The sequence below is a fragment of the Heptranchias perlo genome, chromosome 22 (genome assembly GCF_035084215.1).
Source record: "Heptranchias perlo isolate sHepPer1 chromosome 22, sHepPer1.hap1, whole genome shotgun sequence".
Lineage (NCBI taxonomy): Eukaryota > Metazoa > Chordata > Chondrichthyes > Hexanchiformes > Hexanchidae > Heptranchias > Heptranchias perlo.
In genome coordinates, this window is record NC_090346.1 from 38,735,491 (window position 1) to 38,761,487 (window position 25,997).

General features: G+C 42.2%; 1 protein-coding gene across 1 annotated transcript in view; it reads right to left on the bottom strand.

Moving 5' to 3' along the window:
- Positions 1 to 1,066: 1,066 nt before the first annotated feature.
- ppl (periplakin) overlaps positions 1,067 to 25,997 on the bottom strand; it is a 59,583-nt gene continuing 34,652 nt past the window's right edge. The window contains exons 11-23 of the mRNA XM_068003334.1: positions 25,701 to 25,847; positions 23,852 to 24,006; positions 22,938 to 23,035; positions 21,022 to 21,051; positions 18,764 to 18,921; positions 17,407 to 17,585; positions 16,443 to 16,581; positions 12,264 to 12,457; positions 11,065 to 11,215; positions 8,836 to 8,919; positions 7,935 to 8,045; positions 5,058 to 5,150; positions 1,067 to 4,760 (exon numbers count right to left, since the gene is read on the bottom strand). Coding sequence (XP_067859435.1) covers positions 1,362 to 4,760; positions 5,058 to 5,150; positions 7,935 to 8,045; positions 8,836 to 8,919; positions 11,065 to 11,215; positions 12,264 to 12,457; positions 16,443 to 16,581; positions 17,407 to 17,585; positions 18,764 to 18,921; positions 21,022 to 21,051; positions 22,938 to 23,035; positions 23,852 to 24,006; positions 25,701 to 25,847 — 4,938 coding nt within the window. The 3' untranslated portion in view covers positions 1,067 to 1,361. The remainder of the gene's footprint in view (positions 4,761 to 5,057; positions 5,151 to 7,934; positions 8,046 to 8,835; positions 8,920 to 11,064; positions 11,216 to 12,263; positions 12,458 to 16,442; positions 16,582 to 17,406; positions 17,586 to 18,763; positions 18,922 to 21,021; positions 21,052 to 22,937; positions 23,036 to 23,851; positions 24,007 to 25,700; positions 25,848 to 25,997) is intronic.

Sequence of the window (25,997 nt, forward strand, 5' to 3'; positions counted from 1 at the left end):
TTTACCTGAGGAAGGAGGAAGCCTCCGAAAGCTTGTGAATTTAAAATAAAATTGCTGGACTATAACTTGGTGTTGTAAAATTGTTTACAATTGTCAACCCCAGTCCATCACCGGCATCTCCACATCTGGAATATGAAAATTAGGGTGTGGGGCCTTCCAGTCAAACTCACTGTTTTTAGCATATTTTTGTTCTGCTCCATTCCCCCATATGAAAGCATTTTTGATTCCTAAAACAGAATGACTAAATTTGCTCAAGCTTGTTCTATTTGGGTTTTGGAGACACAGCCTATCGTTGCTAAATTCTTGAATTACTTGTGGGCAAAAATAAATCTATTTTGAAGATGCAGGAGTTTTTTTTGGTATCCAATACAAAACACAGATTTTTTTAAAAAAAAGGTTCTTTGCTGTTGGGCATCAAGTATTAAAGCTCCTTTTCTTGACTTGCTTTAACTTTCTTAATATTTGTGCACTGCAAAAGTCAAAGGCCCCAAAATTATTGGGGTAGGAGAGGATGGAAAGCTTGATCTTGGGGAGCTGGAATTTGGAACGGAAGCCATCTATGGTGAGATTCTGCCCTGGCCTTTTAAATTCCGGTAGGTAGGATCTGCCTGCCCTCACTACATCAAGAGCTTCCTCGGGAAATTCTTCTCTTTTCATCCTTGAAAGGCCTCAGTGGAATTCTCACCCAGGAAGGCTTTCTGAAAGGTCCAAAACCTTTACTAGACTAAAGTAATTGATCCCAGATGGGACCAATTACCCTATCTGGAAGCTAAGTGGCTCCTTTTTGGAGCTGAAAACTGTAGAAAAGTAATTTCCTCTTCGGTCCCATTGAGCCTCAGGGAACCTCAAGGGCAGATCAGCCTAGGCCGGGGCAGAGCAGCTGGTACGCTCCTCCAGGTGTTGGAGGCCCACCCCAGCCATGAAAGCGATCCCGTTCTCAGGAGTTGGGACAGGATCCTAGGACTGCGGTGGGCAGCGGTTCCGCACTAGCGGAGTGGGCCCCCCGGTAATTTTGGGACCAAATTATTGGTAGATATTACACACAAGGTCCAACTCTGACACAGGGTAATTTATGTTGGTTCTCTTTAAATATGTTACTGCATTTGAAACGTATACAATGGAGATAAGAAGAAATTTCTTTTAAGGTATAAAAGCTTTAAGAAAAAACCATCCTGAAGTCGTAGTAATAGAAGTTTACATTAATAGTGGCTTTAATTCAGATAGCTTCCCCCCCCCCCCCCGAATAAATTCAACTGGTTTCATCCAACAGTTCCAATACAGCATTCTTTTGTTTTCAAGGTGGTCTGCGAGTTGATAGCTGTAGATGATTGTGCTATGATCTTTGCATGAAGAAAAAGGCATTAGTAAGTCTTGGAGGAGACTGGTAGCAACAGCAGCCCGGTTTTCTGGTCAGCAAGGGATATATCCAAAGCTTCCTTGTAATTAATGCCATGTTTGCTAATAGGGTCCACCAGATCTTTAGGGTAAGAGGTGTCATCTTTGAGTTTTTTGGCCATGTCGTCATCTATTAGTCCAGATGATTTTGCCCTTGTTAGTGAATTTTTATCAGATGTGAGAGGGTCAATCAGACCTCCGGTTAAGTATTGTGCTTCCAGATACCATTCCGCAGCCTCAGGGTAAAGCCAGCCACGTTCTGCAGCCTTGGCAGCTGAAAGGAGTGCCTTGGTTTTAGGGTCTTCAACACCTGTGTAGGCACTCTCTGCACTGGATAGCTTCTTCACGAGTGTATTATCAATCAAACCAAGCTCTGCAGCCTTCTTTACATTGTACTTGCTGCCATCATTCACATAGATAATTCCACCAGTTGCAGCTTGGGCTTCCAGAAGCCTCAGAGCAGTGTGTGAGTCAATAAGATTTCGGTTAGCTGCATTGGTGACGGACATTTTACTGTCTGTGTCTACATCGTATACGCCTCCAATTGCCTGCAGTTTTTCTTTGGCCGAAGGGAAAGACTGTTGTTGGCTAGAACTTGTGGGAGACATTAGCTGATAATTATCTGCTTTATTGATGTTGTTGAAGCTAGCTGGGGGCGTCACATGTTCCTCTGATTTATATTGTGACTCTTCATTTTTTCCTGACACCAAGACCGCAAATTCTTGGATGGGAATTTCCTTATTCATATATTGTTTCAATTGTTTCTTGGTAATCTTGCCCTTCTGTAAAGCCTCATCAATGGAATACTTCTCACCAGATGTTCGATCGTGGAGGACTGAGGAAGTGCCAGAAGGACCTTTTACTGTTATCTCCTCCCAGTCACATTCCTGACTTTGAAGGTTGGTAAACATCTCCCAGTTGATGAGGCCAAGTCTATAGGCCTCCTGTGGAGACATTTCTTTGCCAGTATCTGGATCTATCACTACAATGTGACGTTTTAAACTGTTCTCCCGCTGTTCTCTCTTTATTTTCATTGTGGCTAATTGGTTCTCCAACTTTGCAATTTCACTTTCTTTGGATGTTGTTACCCGCCTTAGATCATCCAGCTCTCTTTGTAGGGATGCAAATCGAGACTCCATAAGATCTGCATTACCAGCACCTGGCAGTGACTTTTCTGACTTGACTTCTTGGGTTTGTTGAACGGTGACTTGTATGTCAGAATGCAGTCTTCTGCTTTCATTTACCAGATTTTGGTTTTCCTTCTGCAGTTTGGCATTCTCCTCTTTCAAATCCTCTAAGTCCTTCAGAGTCTTTGTATCCTTGAATTCAGAATCTGACAGTCTAGCGTTCAGGTGGTTAAGTTCATTCAGCAGGTCATGCTTTAGTTTTCCCTCTTCCTCCAAGTTTTTTCGAAGACGTTGAACTTCCAATTCTGTCTCGGGATCTCTCTCTACTTGAACTTTCTCTGTAAAAACATTTTTTTCCTTGATTTTCTTTGTTTCAAGTTCTATCTGTTTAAGTCGTAGGGTCTGAAGGTTATTTTCAAGTGCACTTCGCTTTATTTTTTCATCTTCCACATGCAATTTAAGCAGTGAAACTTCTTTTTCTTGCATAGGATCCTGCTGAAGCACCACTTTTTGTTGTACTGTTACTTTATCTCTGACCTCCTTTTCTTTCTCCTCAAGGTCATTGACCTTTATTCTTAATCTCTTGACCTCCAGCTCAGCATTCCGTCGAGCCTGCCTCTCTGCCTCAAGTTCTTGCAGTTGTTCTTCTAAGTCAGATTTTCGAAGTTGTAACGTTTGGATCTGGGCTTTCAAATTTTCCTTCTGCCTTCTTTCTTGCTCAATTTCGCTTGCCAATGTACCACATTCTGCCTTCAAAGTTGGATCTTGTTCGAGCTTCACGACTTCTTGTTGCACCACTTTCTCTCTCACTTGTGCTAGATCCTTCTTTTTCAGTTGGATCTTTTCTTCATTCATTGTTCTCTCGTTCTCTTGCTCCAATTGTTTTTTCTGTTCTTCTGCTAGTTTGGCTCTGAGGAATGTCACTTCTTCTTTGGTCTTTGGATTTTCACGGTACTGAAGTACCTCATTGATAACTTCTTTTGTTTGGATTTGAGGTTTGCTACTCTTCAGCATCTCAATCTCTTTCTCGAGCTGACTTATTTCGACCTCAGCTCTTTCCGCTTGCCGTGTTTTGTCCGCTACCTCGTCCCTTAATCTTTCCAATTCTTGCTCAGTTTCAGGATCTGGTTTGTATTTTATGACTTCTTTTATGTTGTCTTTGATCTCAATTTTTGGACCTTTATCTTTTAAGAGCGTAATTTCGTCATGGATACTCCTCAGCTGTATTTCAGCATCAGTGTACCTTCGCTGCTGCTCAATCAGATCAGTCCTAAGGTTAGCCACCTGAGTTTCAGCATTTGGATCAGGCCTGACAATCTCACGCACCTTTTCTTGAATAACAATTTTTGACTTTTCTTCCTCAAGCTCCTTGATCCTTTTCAGGAGATCAACCTTCTCTCGATCATGAGAACGCTTTTTGGCCATTTCATCTTCAAGCTGACGTCGGAGATTATTAACCTCCTTCTCCAAATTCACATCTTTCTCCATCTTCAATACTTCCTTCACCGTCACCTTCTCCTCCTCCTTGGCTTTTTCTCTTTCTAGTCGCATCAGCTTCTCCTGAAGCACTTTTAGCTCCTCCTCTTTCTGCTGCCGTAAGAGACTTTCATGTTGCTTATTGTCCTTGAGACGGTTAAACTCGACCTCTAACTGTGGGTCATTTTTTACTTTAAACACCTCTTTCTCTGTGATCTTTTCATGCAGCTTGCTTTTCTCTTCAGTCAAAATGCGGAGACGTTTCTGAAGCAGCAAAATGTCACTTTCCTTTGCTGATTTTTGCCTTTTGATCTCTTCAAGCTCCTCCCTGAGTCGCAGTATCTCATTTTCCTGATCCTTGTCCTGTTCAATACGAAGAACCTCCTTGACCACATATTGTTTTGCAGGGTCTTTCTTTACTTGATCCAGAACAAGTAGCTTGCGGCGCAAGATCTCCAACTCATTCTCTAAGGTTTTGTTCTGCCTCTGTTCATCTGCTAATGTTTCCTGAACCTTATGCATCTCCTCATCTAGCTGGGGGTCAGGGACCTTTTTGACAACCTCTTTCTTGACTAATGACCCCCTGAGCTTTTGACCTTCCAGGGCTGAAATTTCTTTCTGTACTTTCTTTATTTCATTCTCCACTTCTTCCCTGTGTTGCAGATCATCATTCAGATATTTTTCTAGTCTGCTGGAATCATTAGTCGGTGATGCAAAACTTTGTGATTGAACCTGTTGCTGGATTTGTTCCATTTCTGGTTGCTACAATAAAAAGAAAAAGTATGATTTTTTGCTGCGTGGATGTTACGATGTAATTTTTTGAACTTAATCTAATGAACTCTAGACATATTTTACAACAATTCCAATTATGTATTTGGTTAAATATTAGGGACTGATGCCTTTTTTGATGGATGACTATTCTTGATGGCATTCTTGGTAAACCCTTGGTTAATCTTCAGCCTAATATCAACTTCAGTGTATGACAGGAAGCTGTGGATTTTGGCATCATCCAATGTTTTTTTTTAATTTTAACAAATACGTAATATAAGAGACTGTTACCTGTTTTAACAAGCCTTGTGCAAACTCTAAGTTCCGCATCCGCTGATTGTTCACAGCATTCACCGCTGCAAATTTGGTAGCTAAGGTGGTTTCCTGTGGAGTGACAACATGTTATTTTCTCAGTAGTCAGGTGTAGAAAGTAATGTCTATGTTTTAGATGTTCACTTAGTAAGTATAATACATTGCCCTGCTGGTGTAATGCAGACTGCATTCTAGAAGGCGGCTGGATAGAATGCTAACTTTTTAAATAAATGTTAAATATAATGTATATTTAATTTTTAAAAATGAGTCCATTACAGTTCAAAGTGTCAACTGTAATTTTTTATATAAGTTACTTCATGGATTTGTTCCATTTCTGGTTGCTACAATAAAAGGAAAAGATCAACCATGATTTTTATTGCATGGATGTTAAGATGTAATTTTTTGAACTTAATCTAATGAACTCTAGGTATATTTTACAATGACTCCAATATTAGGGACTGATGCCTTTTTTGATGGATTTCTTCAGGCCTGGAGCTGGGAATTCACAACCTCCTCCCAATCAGCAGAATTCCCTCGCTAATTATAATCTCTAATTGGCCTATTTATAGCAATTTGTGCTCTTAACAGACAGGCCGAGATAAACACAGCTACATCTTACCAGCAAAATAACAGATGTGCATTACACAGTACAATGCACTTGTCATTAGTAAATGTTGTAGCATTACAATATACCATGACCAATACCAGGAGAGAACCACTAGCTTAAACATAACTGTATGATAAATGTTAACTCTGCTGTTTCAAGAGTGTGGTTTCTCAATTCTCTAATCCCAAGAATTTAATTTGTGTTTCCTGAGTTCTATTATGTTGAAAATGGACTCTAGCAGATATGTCAACACACAACAAAGCCAAAGGATGGAAACCTGGTGAATAATAAAGAATTTTCTAGAATTACACAAGTTGCTGTGTTGGGAACCACACTAGGACAGGCAATAGGTTTTATTATGGTTTTGGGTGAGGCCAGTTTCTTATGTTCCATAAATTTATATTGAGACATAATTGTTATTGAAATGACAAAGCAACTGCTTCAGGTAAAATGTGACACCACCAATGAACAAATGGGCTGTTTTTTTATCCCTCATTTGAAAAAAACAGATATTCAACTACCCTGTTAATAGTGCAGTGATCACATTTGTAACAAGTATTGGTTAGAGGGGAAATGTCAAGGTGGAGTCAGGGGAAACACTAAGTGGGGTGCCCCAGGACTCATTATTGGGACCACTGCTGTTTCTATTTGACATCAATGACTTGGACTCAGAAACTCAGTGCAAAATGGTCACATTTGCAGATGGCACCAAAAGTGGAGGGGCAGTGGAATCGAAGGAGGCAGCCTAGAAATTGTAGAATGAGTAAAACAAAATATGAGTGGGTCAAAAAAATGGCAGATGACATTAATGCAGACAAGTGTAAAGTTATGCACTTTGAAAGGAAAAATGGGCAAGACACGTACTCCGTTAATGGTGTTGAAATAGCTGAGATGCAGGTTGAAAGAGACCTGGGAATCTTAGTAGAACTCAAGGTTCAACATGTCCAACCAATGCAGAGCAGCAATCAAGAAAGCCAACAGAATGTTGAATTATATAACCAGAATGGTAGAATATGCGTCAGAAGAATGTCTTGATGAAACTGTACAGTGCTCTGGTCTGACCACACCTTCAGTACAATGTCCAGCTCTGGTTGCTGAGAAACAAGGGAAACATTCAAGTGCTGGAGGAAGTGCATAGAAGAGCCACGGAGCTGATCCCTTGTGTGAGGGGTCTGAGTTGTGTTGAAAGACGGGAGAGACTTGGACTTTTTAGCCCGCAAAGGAGGCATCTGAGCGATGATCTTACAGACATATGATATAAGATGGTAATTGATATAGGAGAGATTAATCCTGAAATACAATGTTAAGTAAAAATTGTGGGAGTAGGACAAGGGGACATAGGTTCAACTAGTAAAAGGCAACTTTAGGACTGATATGAGGAGGTCCTTCTTCACACAGAGTGATTAATACTTGGGCCAGGAATTTCCTCAGAGCTGCTTCCACTTCTCCGCTGTCACTTCCGGCAAAATGGGAGCAGCTCCAAGGAAATTCCCAGTCTTGGAATGGATTTCCAGGTGGTGTAGGCGAGAACCCTGGAATCATTTAAAAAGCAGCAGTGGCAGGAGTGTAGGGTTCTTTTGGATAAATGAATTAAGATGGGCCAAATGTCCTTTCTGATCTCTAAATATCTTGTATGTGCACTGATGCTTCCCAAAGTGTTTGCAGCATTTTGCATAGCCTTTGTGCCCTTGCTCACTGAATGTTTAGTCCAGGAATATTTAGAGGGAGAAAAAAAATCTACTTCAGGAACAGATTTATTCAGCATCAAAGTTCAGTCTTTAATATGCAAAGTTAACCATCTGTATGTTGCACTGTTTTCTATTACCACATAACACAATCTCCTACACATTCTTTTCATTTCAATTCAATAAATAAAATCTCAGATGCTAACATAGCTCTCAAGATCATGCACTAACCAATTTTTGTGAATATATTCAGCTAAAAACTACTCAGTCTTTTACAAAAGACCATGCCTGTCTGGGCTGACAACATTTCAATTTATGAAACTTTTTTTTAAAATCATAGATTTCTGAAATGTATTTTTTGTTTGGTTATAATTTGCAATACTTAGTACAAACAGTTAGATTGATAATTTAAAATAGTTTCAGTTGCCACGTCTGAGAATGAACTGTCTGTCCTGTTTCTATCTCCAATTGTTAAAACAAACATACAATTTAAGCAATACAATCAACTGAAATTTGCATCAGGCGTTTCAACATAGTGTATATTTTTGTTAGACAAACAATTACCTCATCTTTAATCTTGTCAGCTGGTGATGTGAATTTTGTTTTTTTGGAGGATGTTTGCGCATTGCCTGGGTCCAGCAGTGATTTAAACATCTCAGCTTCAAGTTCGTAATCCTGTGATCACAGAGACGGAGATGGGAAAAAGTGTGAATGATATTCTTTCTTGCAATTATAAATTATTAAGAGTTGAATAAGCTGCCCAGAAACTTATAAAACCAGACACCAAGGGAGTCATTTTAACCTAACCTGCCCGGTGGGAAACTGACTGGATCAAATCAGTCATCCATTTTGCACCCCACCCAATTTTACTCTCCGTTAAAGTAAATGGACAGTGAAATCGGAAGGGGGGGTGCATGGTGAGAGGGTAAAACCAGCGTTTGACCCGATCCCGTCAACTGCCCACCCAGTGACTTAGGTTAAAATTACCCCCCAAATGTCTATGGCCTAGAAATTCGGGTGTGCCCATTATTGGATCACTCCCCGTGCCTGAGTGGTGCAATATGATGGGTGGCACACTGCTGGCTCGCAATGAACATGCACTTTCTGCCCGCCATATTGGAGGCTTGAGGCTATTTAGCGCCCAAAAAAATGCTGTGCGGCTGAATTTCTAGACCTATAAGTTCATTCTCCCACCTACTTCTATGTCGTATGTTCTGGAAACATCAAACAGAAAATCTGGATCAAACCCATGATCCCACCCAACGCCCCACCCATATCCTGTCACTTGCCTAATTTCAGATTTGGGAAAGATGACTCTAGTTATGAATAATCTACAGACTATGAAAAGTAATTAACATTCTAGTACAATGGCCCCAATATCAAAGCAGCAATGCTTGCAGTCTCCATTCTTACCTAGCGACCAGACTTGTCCTCAGTAATTATAGTTTACAATTTATTATCTTACCTTGGCTGCCTGCTGATATTGCTGTGCATTATTGGTTGCTTTTGCAAGTTCGGACTCCTTGTTAGTAATATCTGTTAAAACACGCTGTGTGAAAAGGGAGAATAAAATTAAGTTTAACACTGTGAGAATAATGCAGCTCACTGGAGGTCAACTATAAATGATTGTCGTTGTTAATAAAAAGACTTAATAGGCTGTATACAAGGATTCATTTCTAAAGTCAATGTTGTACAAAAAGGAAGAAAACCTTCAAATCAGAGTCTCTAATCTTCCATCCCCTGGTAGATTAAACCTCTACTGATTAAATGTTCAAAATAAGCTTCTCAAAAACAAACATATGTTGTGAAATCATTCTGAATCCAATTCCAAATAACTATTTCCTGCTCTTAAATTCTTCATGGGGACTAAGCAATCTCAGATTAAGTTTGGATAAAATAGGGGAAGCAGTTGCAGGGCAGTACGGCTCTGGTCAGAGAGTCAACCTCGTGACTCTTTGCCAACGCCCCTCACATGAGGACCCAGATCAAGCAGTTGGGGACGAGCAAGCCAGGTATGCAGCATTGGACGTGGGCGTTGAGAACATTACAGTGGCTGATTTGTTGCAAATTGTCCTTCCATCATGCTGAAGGTGGATTTCCGCTGTGCAGCTCACAAGCAGACAGAAACTTTGGTGTTGATATTTGCTGGAAGGTAGCACCTCACTTATGAGAAAATGTGCTTTATATAACCAGGATTCTTTACCTACCATAATTGGGTTGCAGAGAGGCAAAGAACTGTCGCTGTAGCTTTGCATCTCCAACTGTTGACACCATTGTGTCGTCGTAATTTGGAGTCCAGGAAATCAGCATTCATGAGCCAAGTCCTGACACTTAAATTCAGCTCCATCCTATTTTTGCAACAGACTTGTAGAGGTACAAGAAAATTGGGTCTACAAGATCAAAAACTGGTCTACCTGAATCCAAATTAAAAATGTACCAATATAAAAGCAGCTTTAAGCACGACAATGAGTTTCTACGCATGTCAGACACTTGTCTGGCCAAAGGAAAACAACTTGATCAATGTGGCTTTGGCAGGCCTTGTAAAGAGGGTTAATGGAATAACAACATTTCTATATTCTGCCTGGCAGATTCCATGCAATCTCATAAAACAACTTGCCCCATTAATAAATATGCAAGAAACAAAGGAGCAATTTAGTCACTTCCTTAATACACCTGCACAAGTCTGAAAATTCACTGAAGTTGTGCAAGTAGAGATTTTAATATGAGTGTGACTCTTTCACACTCACAGTGACTGGTATGGTTTATAAAGGGTTCTTGATTGGCAAAGACTAAATATATTGTTGCACACATTTTTTGTAATGCCAAAAATCAACCTGAGCCAATGATTTGTCTTTTAGAAGAACCCTAGACTATCGGCCATAGAGAGTAGGGCATTCTGGGAACTAAAGGCCAGATTTTAACTCAGGGCGTGTGAGGGCTGTGGCAAGCAGCAAGGTGGCGCGCCATGTGAATCCGAGGGAGATTTTAACTCCCGGGCCTCATTTCCATGTTAAATGGCGGACCCCCGCCTGAATCTGGCAGGAATCTGGCCAGTGGGCAGGAGCGGGATTTTGGGCAGCAAGAGGCCACTGCTGGGGTCTCGAGGGAACAGTCCCTAGCACTATGGTATGTGGTCGGGGCAGGGGGGAGGTAGGGGTATCAGGAGAGGCCTACAATTTAAATTACCTATATTCCTGGGCCTCTTCTGGCCCTGCTTCTGCTTGCCACCAGGTTTCATTGGCAGGTCCGGCACTGTGCGTGACTTGCGCGTTCAGGAGTTAAAATCGCGTTGGGGGCCAAAGGACCCTGATGCTAACATGTTAATGACGCCCCTGCCTGCCTGTGGCGGGCACGTTTCCCGGATCCAAAAACTGCGCAGTTAAAATTTTAACCCACCTGTCCCATTCCTGTCAACCGGGCAGGGTGAAAATTGGGCCCTTAAAGGCCTCTCTGCAAAAATGTCCTACTATAGTGGCACAAACCCTTAAGGGTTCCTCCGTCTATTAATGAAGCAAATGTATGAATGCATAACAACAGACACTGTGCCCTGTGCCATCAAGTCACTTTTGTTTGTATGCTTCTCTTAAAATTGAAACAGAGACTGAAAAGAAAAAATATTTTCAACGTCTCACATTGATATTATTTCGATATTAATAAAGTATATGTGTAGTTACACATTGATTAGACTCTGTACCATTTGATTCTTCAGTTTATTATCAATAGTTTTGGCACTATCTGTTTCCCGTGGTTCGTAGTTAGGTATGTTGGAGAGCCAGCTGTCCAATGCATCACTACTATTCCGGAAACTGGAGTATGCAGTCTTGGCCTGTTGTAGATTTTGAGACCTGTTTAACAGAGAACAAGAAACTCAAGAGACTATCACAGTACTGTGCTTGCTACATTAATTTCCTCCGAATTAACTCTTAAAGAGGTAATGAGAAAATGGCATTTAAAAAAAATGTTTTAGAACCAGATCTGTCAACCAGTCCAGATACATATTGAAGCTTAGTCATTAAATTAAATCTACACTTGAAACAAAAAATAGTCACGACAAATGTTAGTTGTAGTGCTGCAAAAATAATCTGGCAATTACTGAACTGTCAATCTAACTGGGTCATACATGCAACTTCCTTTAAGGATTAAAAATGAAGAGGGGGAGGGGACAACAAAATAAGTAAGGTTTCCTTCCTTAGTGGTGAACTGGCATCTAATCACATTGCAGCCCCAGTAGAAACATGGGATCAAAATGTTCCCTTATGTCCAATCATCCCTATTAAAATATATTGAAGTATAGGAATATATCCAGGCTTGCTAAAGTATTCCTTTTAAACTCACATTGCTACTAACAGGTTGTTCATTACCTGGTATGGACTGCTTCTAATGGCCAGGAATATTAACTATCCATTTATTCAGTAGTTTCTATATTTGAGCACATAATCTAAGCTGACACTCCAGTGCAGTACTGAGGGAGTGCTGCACGGTTGGAGTTGCGGTCTTTTGGATGAAAGGTTAAACCAGGCCCAGTCTACCCTCTCAGGTGGACGTAAAAGATCCCATGACACTATACAGGAAAAGCAAGGGTGTTCTCCCCAGTGCCCTGGCCAATATTTATCCCTCAATCAATAACACTAAAACAGATTATCTGGTCATTATCTCATTGCTGTTTGTGGGACCTTGCTGTGCGCAAATTGGCTGCCGCATTTCCCTACACTACAACAGTGACTGCACTTCAAAAGTACTTCATTGGCTGTAAAGCGCTTTGGAATGTCCTGAGGCCGTGAAAGGCGCCATATAAATGCAATTTCTTTCTTTTATTTCTTTAATCAGCAGACCAATTGTTAGCAAACCTGATTATTGAGATAAAACAGTTCTCAGGCAAGAACAGAAACCCACCGGCTCGCCAGTTGTCTGTTGAGATTGTCATAGCGTTGGTTGAGTTTTTTGACCTCGGCATCCTGTCGTTCGACATCTGGGCAGTGCTCCTGAAAGTTGTCGGTCAGCACATTGCAAGTTCTCTTCACTGAATTTAAATTCTGCTCAGCTTCCTGCAGGATTGGCTTCTTGGATTTGAGCTCTGAGCTCAAGGCCTAAAAGAAAAGTAAAATACTGGATCATATAAACAATACAATTAGATTAAAATGTAATGAAAGAAGTGTTTTTACTATCTGTGACACCACTCTTATTCTCAACCCCAATCCTAATACAAGGTGTTGGCATAACTGTGGAGTGTTAAATCCTGTGTAGCAGAAACCAGCCAGTCTGAATGTAATTAGGTGGGATTAAGTTTGGAAGGAAAGTAAGCCTTAGGTATATAGGCAATAAGATGATAGAAAGGTTGATAGAGGTTAAAAAATCAAGATAGTGAAAATGAAGGTAAAATAAAATCAGAATGTGGAAGGCAATAAGATGGAAAAATTGCAAAGCAATGAAATCCAAATTAGCCTGTATTTATATCAGTGCACGGAGTATAAATAAAATTGGGGAACTGGAATCATTGATTAAAATAGATAACCATTACACAATAGTAGTAAGTGAAATATGGCTGCAGCTGGGTTAGGATTGACGATTAAACTTTCTTGATTATAAAACTGTAAGGAGGGATAGGGAAGGAAGAAGGGAGGAAAGACCTTGCCTTGAAAGGTATTGCCTTTCCTCCCTTGGGAAAACTTTAAAAACCAGCAAAGGATGACTAAAAGAATAATAAAGAGGGAGAAAATAAATTATTAGAGTAAACTAGCAAGAAATATAAAAACTGACAGTAAAAGTTTCGACAAGTATATAAAAAAGAAAAGGGCGGCTAAAGTAAACATTGGTCCCTTAGAGGATGAGACTGGGGAAATAATAATGGAAAACAAGGAAATGGCAGAGGAATTGAACAGATATTTTGTATCTGTCTTCACAGTAGAAGACACTAATAACATACCAATAATAGTAGAAAATCAAGGGGCAAAGGGGATGGAGGAACTAAAAACAATCACTATCACTAGAGAAAAAGTATTAGGCAAATTAATGGGTCTAAAGGCTGACAAGTCCCCTGGACCTGATGGCTTGCATCCGAGGGTCTTAAAGGAAGTGGCTACAGAGATAGTGGATGCATTGGTTGTAATCTTCCAAAATTCACTTGATTCTGGAAAGGTCCCTGCGGATTGGAAAAACGCAAATGTAACACCCCTATTTAAGAAGGGAGTGACACAGAAAGCAGGTAACTATAAACCAGTTAGCCGAACATCTGTCATTGGGAAAATGCTAGAATCCATTATTAAGGAAGTAGTAGCAGGACTTTTGGAGACGCATGATACAATCAAGGAGAGTCAACATGGTTTTATGATGGAGAAATCATGATTGACAAATTTATTAGAGTTCTTTGAGGAAGTAACGGGCATGGTGGTTAAAGGGGAACCAATGGATGGAGTATATTTGGATTTCCAAAAGGCATTCGATAAGGTGCCACATAAAAGACTACTGCACAAGATAAGAGCTCATGGTGTTGGGGGGTAATATACTGGAATGGATAGAGGATTGGCTAAATAACAGAAAACAAAGAGTCAGGATAAAAGGGTCATTTTCAAAACGGCAATCTGTAAATAGTGGGGTGCCGCAGGGATCAGTGCTGGGGTCTCAAATATTTACAATATATATTGTCAAGGGGAGGTGGTTAGACTCTCTCTTGTTGGAGCTGGTCATTGCCTGGCACGAATGTTACTTGCCACTTATCAGCCCAAGCCTGGATGTTGTCCAGGTCTTGCTGCATGCGGACTTGGACTGCTTCATTATCTGAGGGGTTGCAATGAAGGAACAGAGTGGCTGGAGTCATACCTAGCACAAAGGAAGATAGTAGTGGTTGTTGGACGCCAATCATCTCAGCCCCAGGACATTGCTGCAGGAGATCCTCAGGGCAGTGTCCTAGGCCCAACCATCTTCAGCTGCTTCATCAATGACCTTCCCTCCATCATAACGTCAGAAATGGGGATGTTCGCTGTTGATTGCACAGTGTTCAGTTCCATTCGCAACCCCTCAGATAATGAAGCAGTCCGAGTTCGCATGCAGCAAGACCTGGACAACATCCATGCTTGGGCTGATAAGTGGCAAGTAACATTCACGCCAGACAAGTGCCAGGCAATGACCATCTCCAACAAGAGAGAGTCTAACCACCTCCCCTTGACATTCAACGGCATTACCATCGCCGAATCCCCCACCATCAACATCCTAGGGGTCACCATTGACCAGAAACTTAACTGGACCAGCCATATAAATACCTACAAGAGCAGGTCAGAGGTTTTGGTATTCTGCGGCGAGTGACTCACCACCTGACTCCCCAAAGCCTTTCCGCCATCTACACAGCACAAGTCAGGAGTGTGATGGAATACTCTCCACTTGCCTGGATGAGTGCAGCTCCAACAACACTCAAGAAGCTCCACACCATCCAGGGACAAAGCAGCCCCCTTGACTGGCACCCCATCCACCACCCTAAACATTCACTCCCTTCACCACCAGCACAGAGTGGCTGCAGTGTGTACCATCCACAGGATGCACTGCAACAACTCACCAAGGCTTCTTCGACAGCACCTCTCAAACCCGCGACCTCTACCACCTAGAAGGACAAGAGCAACAGGCACATGGGAACAACACCACCTGCACGTTCCCCTCCAAGTCACACACCATCCCGACTTGGAAATATATCGCCGTTCCTTCATCGTCGCTGGGTCAAAATCCTGGAACTCCTTCCTAACAGCACTGTGGGAGAACCTTCACCACAAGGACTGCAGCGGTTCAAGAAGGCGGCTCACCACCACCTTCTCAGGGGCAATTAGGGATGGGCAATAAATGCTGGCCTTGCCAGCGACGCCCACATCCCATGAACGAATAAAAAAAAGTGTGTCTTGTGGCCAAATTTGCTGATGATACAAAGATAGGTGGAAAAACAAGTTGTGATGAGGACACAAAGTGTCTGCAAAGGGATATTGACAGGTTAAGAGAATGGGCAAAAATTTGGCAGATGGAATATAATGTGGGAAAATGTGAAGTCATCCACTTTGGGAGGAAAAATAAAAAAGCAAAATATTATTTGAATGGAGAAATATTACAAAACGCTGCGGTACAGAGGGATCTGGGTGTCCTCGTACATGAAACACAAAAAGTCAACATACAGGTGTAGCAGGTAATCCGGAAGACAAACGGAATATTGGCCTTTATTTCTAGGGGGATGCAATATAAAAGCATGGAAGTCATGCTACAACTGTACAGGGTGCTGGTGAGACCACACCTGGAGTACTGCATACAGTTCTGTTGCCTTTATTTAAGGAAGGACATACTTGCATTGGAGGCAATTCAGAGAAGGTTCACTAGGTTGATTCCAGGTATGGAAGGGTTGTCTTATGAGGAAAGATTGAACAGGTTGGGTCTAGACTCATTGGAGTTTAGAAGAATGAGAGGAGATCTTATTGAAACATACAAGATTCGGAGGGGACTCGATCGGGTAGATGCTGAGAGGATGTTACCCCTCATGGAGGAATCTAAAACTAGGGGGCATAGTCTCAGAATAAAGGGTCGCCTATTTAAGACGGAAATGAGGAGGAATTTCTTCTCCCAGAGGGTTGTGAATCTTTGAAATTCTTTACCCCACAAAGCTATGGAGGCTGAGTCATTGATTACATTCAAAGCTGAGTTAGACAAATTTTTGATCAGCAAGGGAGTCAAAGGATATGGGGAAAAGGCGGGAAAGTGGAGTTGAGGTAAAAATCAGATCAGCCATGATCTCATTAAATGGCGGAGCAGGCTCGAGGGGCCGAATGGCCTACTCCTTCTCCTATCTTTTATGGTCTTATGGTATTAATTAGAGGCAATATCGTAGCACTAAAGCACAAGGACTTAAATAGAGAAGTGCTCCAAACAGAATCCATTTGGATTGAATTGAAGAACGGTGAGGTGATGAGGAATGGCAAAGGATTGGTCATATTACTGGCTACATAAAGGGATAGTAGAAAGGCTATTTCTCGGGCTTAAACTCCTTTATGGAGAAGACCATCAGGGCTAAACTGTTTTTGAGTATGTATCTTAGGATGTAGTACTCACTTCAAGCTCCTGCTTCTTGGTATCCAGTCCCCAAATACTATCTGGAACCGTTTGGTCCTTTACCAATTTGTTTTCATATTCTGACAACATGTTTCTGCCTTTCTGTAGGGTGTTCTCCAACTTGTTAGCACTCTGAGCCCTGTGAAGAATTGCAAATTAGTATGTCTGATATTCTTCATTTTGGACAAAGGATCACATATCAAAAGTAAACCAGCATCACGTATGAAATTAAGGGAAAAACTAAGTATGCTGTACCAATCAGGATTAATTCACCAATCTCACGCTCCCAGCAGGAGCAGCGCTCAAAGGGATCATGCGTTGGAGACAGGGCTTCAGCACAATAGTCCCATTTCTGCAACCCATGATCCTTCCAAACATTCCTTCCTGCTATGAGCACGGGATCAGCGAATTTATCCTGAAACGTGAATAATAATGTTGGTTCACATATAACTAGGTGTACAATTTAGATGAACATGTCTGATTGTACCAAATGTGTCAAGGGTTACCTTCACCCAGTGTATAATAAAGTAACATACAATTTGTAGGGGAGGGAAAACAGACTGGGAGGCACTTTGCAATCATCGTCATGACTTCAATGGTAAAGAATGTCAGATGGGGTGTAAAATGGACAGGGTGTAAACCGGGCTGCCGATTCGCTGTTCCTGTTTTACACCCAGTGTGCGTTTGTAAACAAATAAAAAAGGTTAGCTAGACATGTTTTCATGAAGACAGAATCCATTTAATAATTGACCTAGAAACCACAATATCCAGACTTGGCAGTACCCCAAAATTTTCATCTATAAAATCATCTCCACCCAACATCAATTTATCTGCCCAAACATCCCTTCATAGACTATGTACTGGAATAATCTGAGGGCTCTAACTCTCACAGAGATCGTTCTTCAGGGTTTGTCTCATGCTCTGAAAAGCTTGTTTATGACAACATAAAGCTATGGTTACTTACTTCTCTTCAGAGCAGTTGAGCAGGAGGCTGACCTGATCAAACTTGTTGTTCGTGTCATCCAGTTTGGTGCGAAGCTGAGGTGCACCAGCTACTTGTGGGTACTGTGCAAGAAAACCCTGACATTCTCTTTCCTTCGCCATCTTTGCTATTTCAACTTGGCCAACAGATCTACTGATGTTCTAGAGAGAAAAAAAAGATTTTTTAAAAGAGCAGATTCAATATTACTCACATTTCAGTAGTGTTCATCCACTTAGAACGACCTACTCCCTCCAACAACAAAAAAGTCAACCTCCTCAACCCATCCAACTCCCACAGAAACTACTTAGTATAAAGTAGGGGTTTTTTTTTTAAGCAGGGAGGCAGGCTGATCTGGATCAAAGACGGTTCACTGGCAGCCAGCAACCTTGCTATACGCTCAAGGATATGTGAAGACAGGGCAGTGAACTGTCCATTCAACAGTGAGCATTATAAGGGAGTGTGTAGCTCATCAAATAGGTCAACTGCCAACAACAGGTGAACCTGCACAGCATTTGGTCACAAAGTTGTCCCTCTACTGAACCATCAAATTTAACATGGTGGCAAAGATAAAGTAACTTCTCCAAGACTTAAACAATATGACAGGAAACCAGACCATCACAAAAGATTCCTAAAATAGATTACTAAAATTGAATTTTATATTTGTAAAATGCAATTGTTGTCCTCATAATTTGAGTTCAAACGTTCTGACTGAGCTAGAGATCTCCATTACTAAACTGAAGTTTTTTTCTTCCCCCACCAATTAAAAAATAGTATTACAGTATTGGCATCTGAACATTGAAAACTTTATCACAATACTGCCCATCTCTCACAATTCACACTGACATGCAGAAATGGTCATCGATTTACACCCAGACTCAAATATCTCAACAGAACATGGAGTTTATGTGGATCAGCCTTGGCTCTGTGGTTGCAGTCTTGCTTCTGAGTAGGAAGATTATGGGTTCAAGCTTTACTTCAGGATTTAAGCGTATAATCTAGGCAGATACTTCAGTGCTGTACTGTTAGAGGTGCTGCCTTTTGAATGAGATGTTAAACCAAAGCCATGTCTTCCCTCTCAGGTGAATGTAAAAGATCATACAATACTATTTCAGTGCTCCTGGTGTCCTGGCCAACAGTTATCCCTCAACCAACATCAAAAAATGATTAACTGGTCAATTATCTCATTGTGGGGCCTTTATGCAAATTGGCTGCTGCGTTTTCTACAATACTAAACTTCCAAAGTACTTCATTGGCTGTGAAGTGCTTTGGGACGTCCTAAGGTTGTGAAAAACGCTATACGAATGCAAGCTCTTTCTTTATCCTTAACCCTAGGGTTTACCTTTAAGTCCTGAATTCGGTCGCTGCTATCCTGGATCGGCTTTTTCTGTTCCAGTGGAGGGCGTGTACAGGACTGGATTGCCTTCTCCTGCTTCGTCACATCATTCTGAATTTTATCCAAGTCAGCTATCAGTTTCAGACACTGCATGTCCTGGGAGTCTGACCACACAATGAAATACAGTTAGAATGTGGAACATCTTGGTGTCTCCCTCTTCCTTTCCCACTCTCTGAATATGATGGAGCCCACTTCAAACCATCTCAAATAAAATCACTTTTTACAGTTCCATCCCAATTGGTTAGTGCCAGTTCATTTCTTGCGGAACTACTCATTGATAAATGTTTTTCCTAAATAATTTAGTACATTAAGATTTCAACTACTTCATACTGTCTTTGATCTCAACTGGCAATTTGCAGCAAACCATTGTAACTGGAGGGATTTTGAATGTTTTGGCAGGGGAGGAAGGGATGTCACAGCACACTCCAGCTTGGGCATTTAATCCCATCCATTGGAACGAAAATGAAGCTACAGCAAATTTAAATCTTGGGTGACTCTACGCAGCTCAGATCATCCTGAATCCAAAGGTTACGTGGCTGTAGTATAAAGGATCACCTCCCAATCTTTTTGCAGAAGGCCAAAGGAAGAAAATCCCAAGCAATTATCAATGACTGCAGAATCACTTTTCACTTACAATGGTAGGATTAGTATCAATTTATGCTGATAGTTACATAACACCCACAAAAACATTGTTAATCCCCAATACCTTAAAAAGGATTGTAATAGATACTATTAGTGTGGTGGCTTTTCCATTAGTTTTGCAACTCATGCAGAAGGGAAATGATTTACTCTAAAAGCCTATTTTTGTTAAAATTACACTTGAACTCAATAATCCATTTATTTAACTTACAAAAGACTCAACGAGTTAAGTGTTATACTTTAGTGGCAGCTTGTATAAGTACTATTGATCATGTTTTGATTTTTGAGTGAATTAATTCACTTACTTTTAAGACTTTGCACCCCCCCTCACCCTTAAATTTTTCTCATCTGGTGAATCATTCACAACCACAAGTCCCTCTTCTGCCAATAGAGCAGGGTATTCTGGGTCACAACATCAGTGACGCCCTGAAAAGATGGCAGGAGGCTAAACTAAACTGGGTTGAGATAAATTCCATTTTCGTCCTTCAACCATGTTCACCTAAAACCAATCGTTTCAAGACATGATCCAGCAATCACCGGATACACAGTTAGTGACAAGATAGCTACCAGCACATAAATAAATTAAGAGACTGCCTTCCCCAAGATGATATTTACACGAACAGGTAAGCATTTATGAAAATGTCACAGCCATAATTTCCTCCAATTAAACATTAGGAAGACCAAATCCATTATCTTCGACCCCCACCACAACCTCTGCTCCCTCACCCCCGATTCCATTCCCCTCCTTGGTCACTGTCTCAGGCTGAACCAGACTGTTTGCAACCTTGTCGTCCTTTTTGACCCCGAGATGAACTTCCGTCCCCATATCCTCTCCATCACAAAGACCGCTTACTTCCACCTCCGTAACATTGTCCACCCCCGCCCCTGCCTCAGCCCATCTGCTGCTGAAACCCTCATCCACGCTTTTTTTACCTCCAGACTTGACTATTCCAATACTCTTCTAGCCGGCCTCCCATCTTCCACCCTCAAAAACTTGAGGTCATCCAAAACTCTGCTGCCCGTCTCCTAACTCGCACCAAGTCCCGCTCACCCATCACCCCTTTGCTTGTTGAGTTACATTGGCTCTTGGTCCACCAACGCCTCGATTTAAAATTATCCTCGTGTTCAAATTCCTCTGAGGCTTCGCCCCTCCCTATCTCAGTAACCTCTTCCAGCCCTACAATCCTCCAGGAACTCTGCGTTCCTCCAACTCTGGCCTCTTGTGCATCCCCTACTCCCTGTGCCCCACCATTGATAGCCATGCCATCAGCCATCTAAGCTTTAAGCTCTGGAATTCCTTACGTAAACCTCTCTGCCTCTCCACCGCTCTCTTCGCCTTATAGACCCTCCTTACAACCTACTTTTTTGACCAAGCTTTTAGTCACCCATCCTAATATCTCTTTCTTTGGCTCAGTGTTAATTTTTGTCTGGTTACATTCCTGTGAAGCGCCTTGGGACGGTTTCCTATGTTAAAGGTGCTATATAATTACAAATTGTTGTTGTTATTAATATAAAGCTAAAGTAAAAAAGTTAATCCACAGGTGTAATAAGAAAATGTTACATACTTGACACAGGCACCACGGAGGTCTTCACCGCTGTAAAGAAACAAGATAAAAAACAACAAAATTGATTGAATAGATGAGGGTACAGGCCAGTGCCAACTATAATAAAGATCTGCTAATAGCCTGAAATACCCACTACGTGTTTGAGCAGACACTGACACTCACCAACGAGCAACTAACCATTTTAATAATATTGTGATTTGATATGGTAATGGTGAATTTATCTTGTTTTCTATACAGTCATGGTCAGTACTTGAGTCTCAGTGTCAATGAATGCTTAAACACAATTGCCATATATGTACTATTTCTTTAGCTGTAAGACAGTCAGTCAATTGCTGCAATAAAAATAGGAACGGCTAGAAAGTGCACAGCAGGCCATTCAGCATTCAAGAGAGAAAGGCGGGTTAATGATTCAGGTGTAATTCTTCACCAGAGTCCAGCATTTCCTCTCTTTATTTCAGAATTCCAACATTCACCATTTCTTTTTAAACATTCTGTCATTCAGTTTTAATTTGCAACACTCAACATTAAACATTCATAGGTAGTGTTGTCTCCCATAGTGCTGGACACTCTACAGACCCCCTCTCCTGTTGTTTCATAGCATTGGACACTATACAGACCCTCTCCCCTGTCATTTCATAGCACTGGACACTCTACAGACCCCCTCCCCTGTCATTTCATAGCGCTGGACACTCTACAGACCCTCTCCCCTGTCATTTCATAGCACTGGACACTCTACAGACCCTCTCCCCTGTCATTTGAGCACTGGACACTCTACAGACCCTCTCCTCTGTTGTTTCATAGCACAGGACACTCTACAGACCCTCTCCCCTGTTGTTTCACAGCACTGGGCATTCTACAGACTCTCTCCCCTGGCATTTCATAGCGCTGGACACTCTACAGACCCTCTCCCTGTCATTTCATAGCACTGGACACTCTACAGATTCCCCCCTCCTGTAGTTTCATAGCACTGGACACTCTACAGACCCTCTCCCCTGTTATTTCATAGCACTGGACACTCTACAGACCCTCTCCCCTGTCATTTCATAGCACTGGCTGCTCTACAGACCCTCTCCCCTGTCATTTCATAGCACTGGCTGCTCTACAGACCCTCTCCCCTGTCATTTCATAGCACTGGACACTCTACAGATTCCCCCCTCCTGTAGTTTCATAGCACTGGACACTCTACAGACCCTCTCCCCTGTCATTTCATAGCACTGGCCGCTCTACAGACCCCCTCCCCTGACATTTCATAGCACTGGACACTCTACAGACCCTCTCCCCTGTCATTTCATAGCACTGGACACTCTACAGACCCTCTCCCCTGTCATTTCATAGCACTGGACACTCTACAGACCCTCTCCCCTGTCATTTCATAGCACTGGCCGCTCTACAGACCCCCTCCCCTGACATTTCATAGCACTGGATGCTCTACAGACCCTCTCCCCTGACATTTCATAGCACTGGACACTCTACAGACCCTCTCCCCTGTCATTTCATAGCACTGGACACTCTACAGTTCCTCTCCCTTATCTCCTATGATGGTGGAGATAATGAAGGTCTGTAGAGTATCCCCCGCTTTTAGCAGGTTAGAATTCCCACCCCCCACTAAACTCAGATGAAAACCCAGTCCCTTTAAGTACAATAAACTTTTATGAAATCAGAATTCCATTTCCCAAAGAAGGAAAAAAATGCTTTTTTAAAAAAAGTGAAAGGATATTATGGAGAAGGGACAACTAGTTTTAGAAAGAAACTTCATACATTTAGAGAAACTAGTCTGAGTAGAGAAAGCTTTACTGTACATCTGACCTGAGGCCACTTGATGCCAATGCTGATGCAAAAAGGAAAAATTGTTCTATTGCCCTGAACCCTCTAAAAACTGCTTCTCTTTACCCCCACAGGATTGTTAAAACACAAACCTGGTTTGCTGACTTTTTTCAGCTCATTGCAATGCTTCTGGAGGGCATTCTTGGTACTGCTGCTCTTCTGTTTGACACCGTTGTACTGATTAGTGATGCTGGGGGAGAAAGAAGGTAACAGTGAGAAGTATATGAACTCCGGAACACTGAGTAAGGAAATTGCTACATTTAAAACTATGAAAATATCAACTCTTTACCATAAATTTGAATCAGAAGATTCACTTGATGGTGGATTGTTGAATATGGAATAGATCCGACAAATTTCAGCGATTAAATAACTTAAGACCATCCTCCTAGCCCCCCTCATTTTTGTTAATATTTCTCCCTTCCTTTTTGTTTGTCTCGTGCAATGCATTATCTCAGTCAAGAGAGCAGGCAGGCCACGGCCCCCGAGCGCAGGCAGGCCACGGCCCCCGAGCGCAGGCAGGCCACGGCCCCCGAGCGCAGGCAGGCCACGGCCCCCGAGCGCAGGCAGGCCACGGCCCCCGAGCGCAGGCAGGCCACGGCCCCCGAGCGCAGGCAGGCCACGGCCCCCGAGCGCAGGCAGGCCACGGCCCCCGAGCGCAGGCAGGCCACGGCCCCCGAGCGCAGGCAGGCCACGGCCCCCGAGCGCAGGCAGGCCACGGCCCCCGAGCGCAGGCAGGCCACGGCCCCCGAGCGCAGGCAGGCCACGGCCCCCGAGCGCAGGCAGGCCACGGCCCCCGAGCGCAGGCAGGCCACGGCCCCCGAGCGCAGGCAGGCCACGGCCCCCGAGCGCAGGCAGGCCACGGCCCCCGAGCGCAGGCAGGCCCTCTGAAAATTGACCTCCGTTGTACATCGCTGGGAAATTGAACACATATTTCAGATAAAGGACCATTTATGTTCCCTTACCAAACCTTTTGGATATGCTCTAGGAGGATGTTTTTAGGACTTACTCATCTCCAATTGCTACGGCCTCAGGGTCAGTTGGAGGGACTATAAAACAAACAGCAGGAGCCTTCTGCTTATGACCAGTTGTATCAGACACTTCCCAGTGGGTTCCATTGATGTTCTTATTTAGTGTGTACCTCTCCCCACGCTGGATCTGGATCTGTCAGAAGAGGCAAAAAAATGATTTGCTAACAAATATTCACTTCCCAAATCACTTTAAAACACCTAACATTCCACAGGGGCAATACTTTAGTCTCCCTGCTCTCCACATCACATTAAATTCACCAATCAATATGCTGGTAGACAATCTGCTGCTTCCAATGGCAAATCTGTCACCAAAACTCTCCTTGAAGATGGAGGTTGCACTGGATGCCTCTGATGTCCAAGCTAAGTGGTTCTCACCGGCGGCATTGCCGTCTTTTGCCGCTTGGTTCTCTTCACGGACAGACTGGCCTCTCAACCTGCCCCCACCATGCGCTTTTAGCATTGCTGACCCATACAGACTTGCTTTGAAGTTGCATTCACGTCATCTTGCAAATTTCCTAATTGTCCATTGCTGCCAAATCCACACCACTATTTAAATGGGGCAGATTCGACACCGGTGGGAACAGACTTAATTTAGGAGCTGCTTCCAATGCAAATGCTCCTGTAATATAAGAGGGCCACATATCTCAACCTGATAACCAGCTAACTGGATTATTCCACACTCAGCCTCGTAGCCTAACAAACAAAATGAACAATTTGATATTCAATTTCCTGCCTGAAAATGAATTTGCAGCTGGATGGCATTTTGGGTGATTATAATTACACTGGGTGGTGCAGCTTTTGACAGTAATGAGTTCCACCTAGGAGAGAAGATGTAAGCAGTCTTGCCTGATTGAAAGGGCACTGCCCAACAAATGATCGCATAACCTAATTTGTTGACAACTCCACTGTCAGCTTCCAGTCTGGCAGTTGAAGGTCGTACCAAAGGGGAAAAAGTGGTGAAATTGAGAACATTTCAATTGAAGGAGTAATTCCCACCCGTTGGAAGCAAAATTGAGGAATAGCAAAGGACAACTATGGAGAAGTCTACAATTAGACTCCTTTAGGAAGATTGCATTGAACCTTGGTCTTGACTACCATTTTAATTCAGTTCTTAATGTGGGCAGAGAGTGAAGTTGCAATCGTTCTTTGCCAGGACACACAACAGTAGCATCCACAAAAAAACATTTCCCATCAGTTGATCATAGGGAAAGGTATATTTTTATGCAATTACTTTTCTACCTTAATTCAAATGACTTTGGTTTTCAGCTGAACCTCCTAAGCTTATATCTGATAATCTATTAAAAACAATGTTGATGTTTCCATGTTAACTGAACATTAAGATGAAAACATCATTGAGGAGAGCATGTTCAAAATGACAACTATGTAAATCTATTATTATCCTCAATCAGATAAAGTTTTGAATACAAGAGCACCACTGACTTACACACACACATAATTAGTACATCTGTAGTTGAGAGAATATGAAAATATTTGCTGCAATATTTGACAAGTTGTAGCGTTGAGTACTTGCTACAGAATTTCCTGTATTCTTGCCTTAACCAAATCAATTTATTTATTTCTAATCCAAAATAAGCAAATCAGGCAGCAAAGCCAAATTATTCGATAAAATGGCAAAAAAAATAACGTTTGGTCAGATATGATTAAATGTCTGATTTAGAAGATTAAAACACTACTGGTTGAATAGGTGTGAGCTTAACTATCAATTAGGATGATTGGATTTTAGTTCCTTCACCAAGCAAGTGAGAGCAAACACACACCGTGAGCAAGGAGGTAAACGCTGCACAATTTAAACAGGGAAATTCTTACTTGTTCCGAATCAAAGTCACAAAGTGCCTCCACTGGGACGGGTTTGGGAGGGTTTGCACGGCGGTACTTGAGAGGCAGCACCTGGTGGCTGCGTTTCTTCAGGGTTTTCACCGCATCATCGTACTTGTCCAGAGCTCGGTCCTGGTCCTGCAGCAGGTGAAGCAGAAACCATCATTAACAACAACAACAACGTTGCATTTATATAGCGCCTTTAACATAGTAAAATGTCCCAAGGCGCTTCACAGGAGCAATTATCAAGCAAAATTTGACACCGAGCCACATAAGGAGATATTAGGA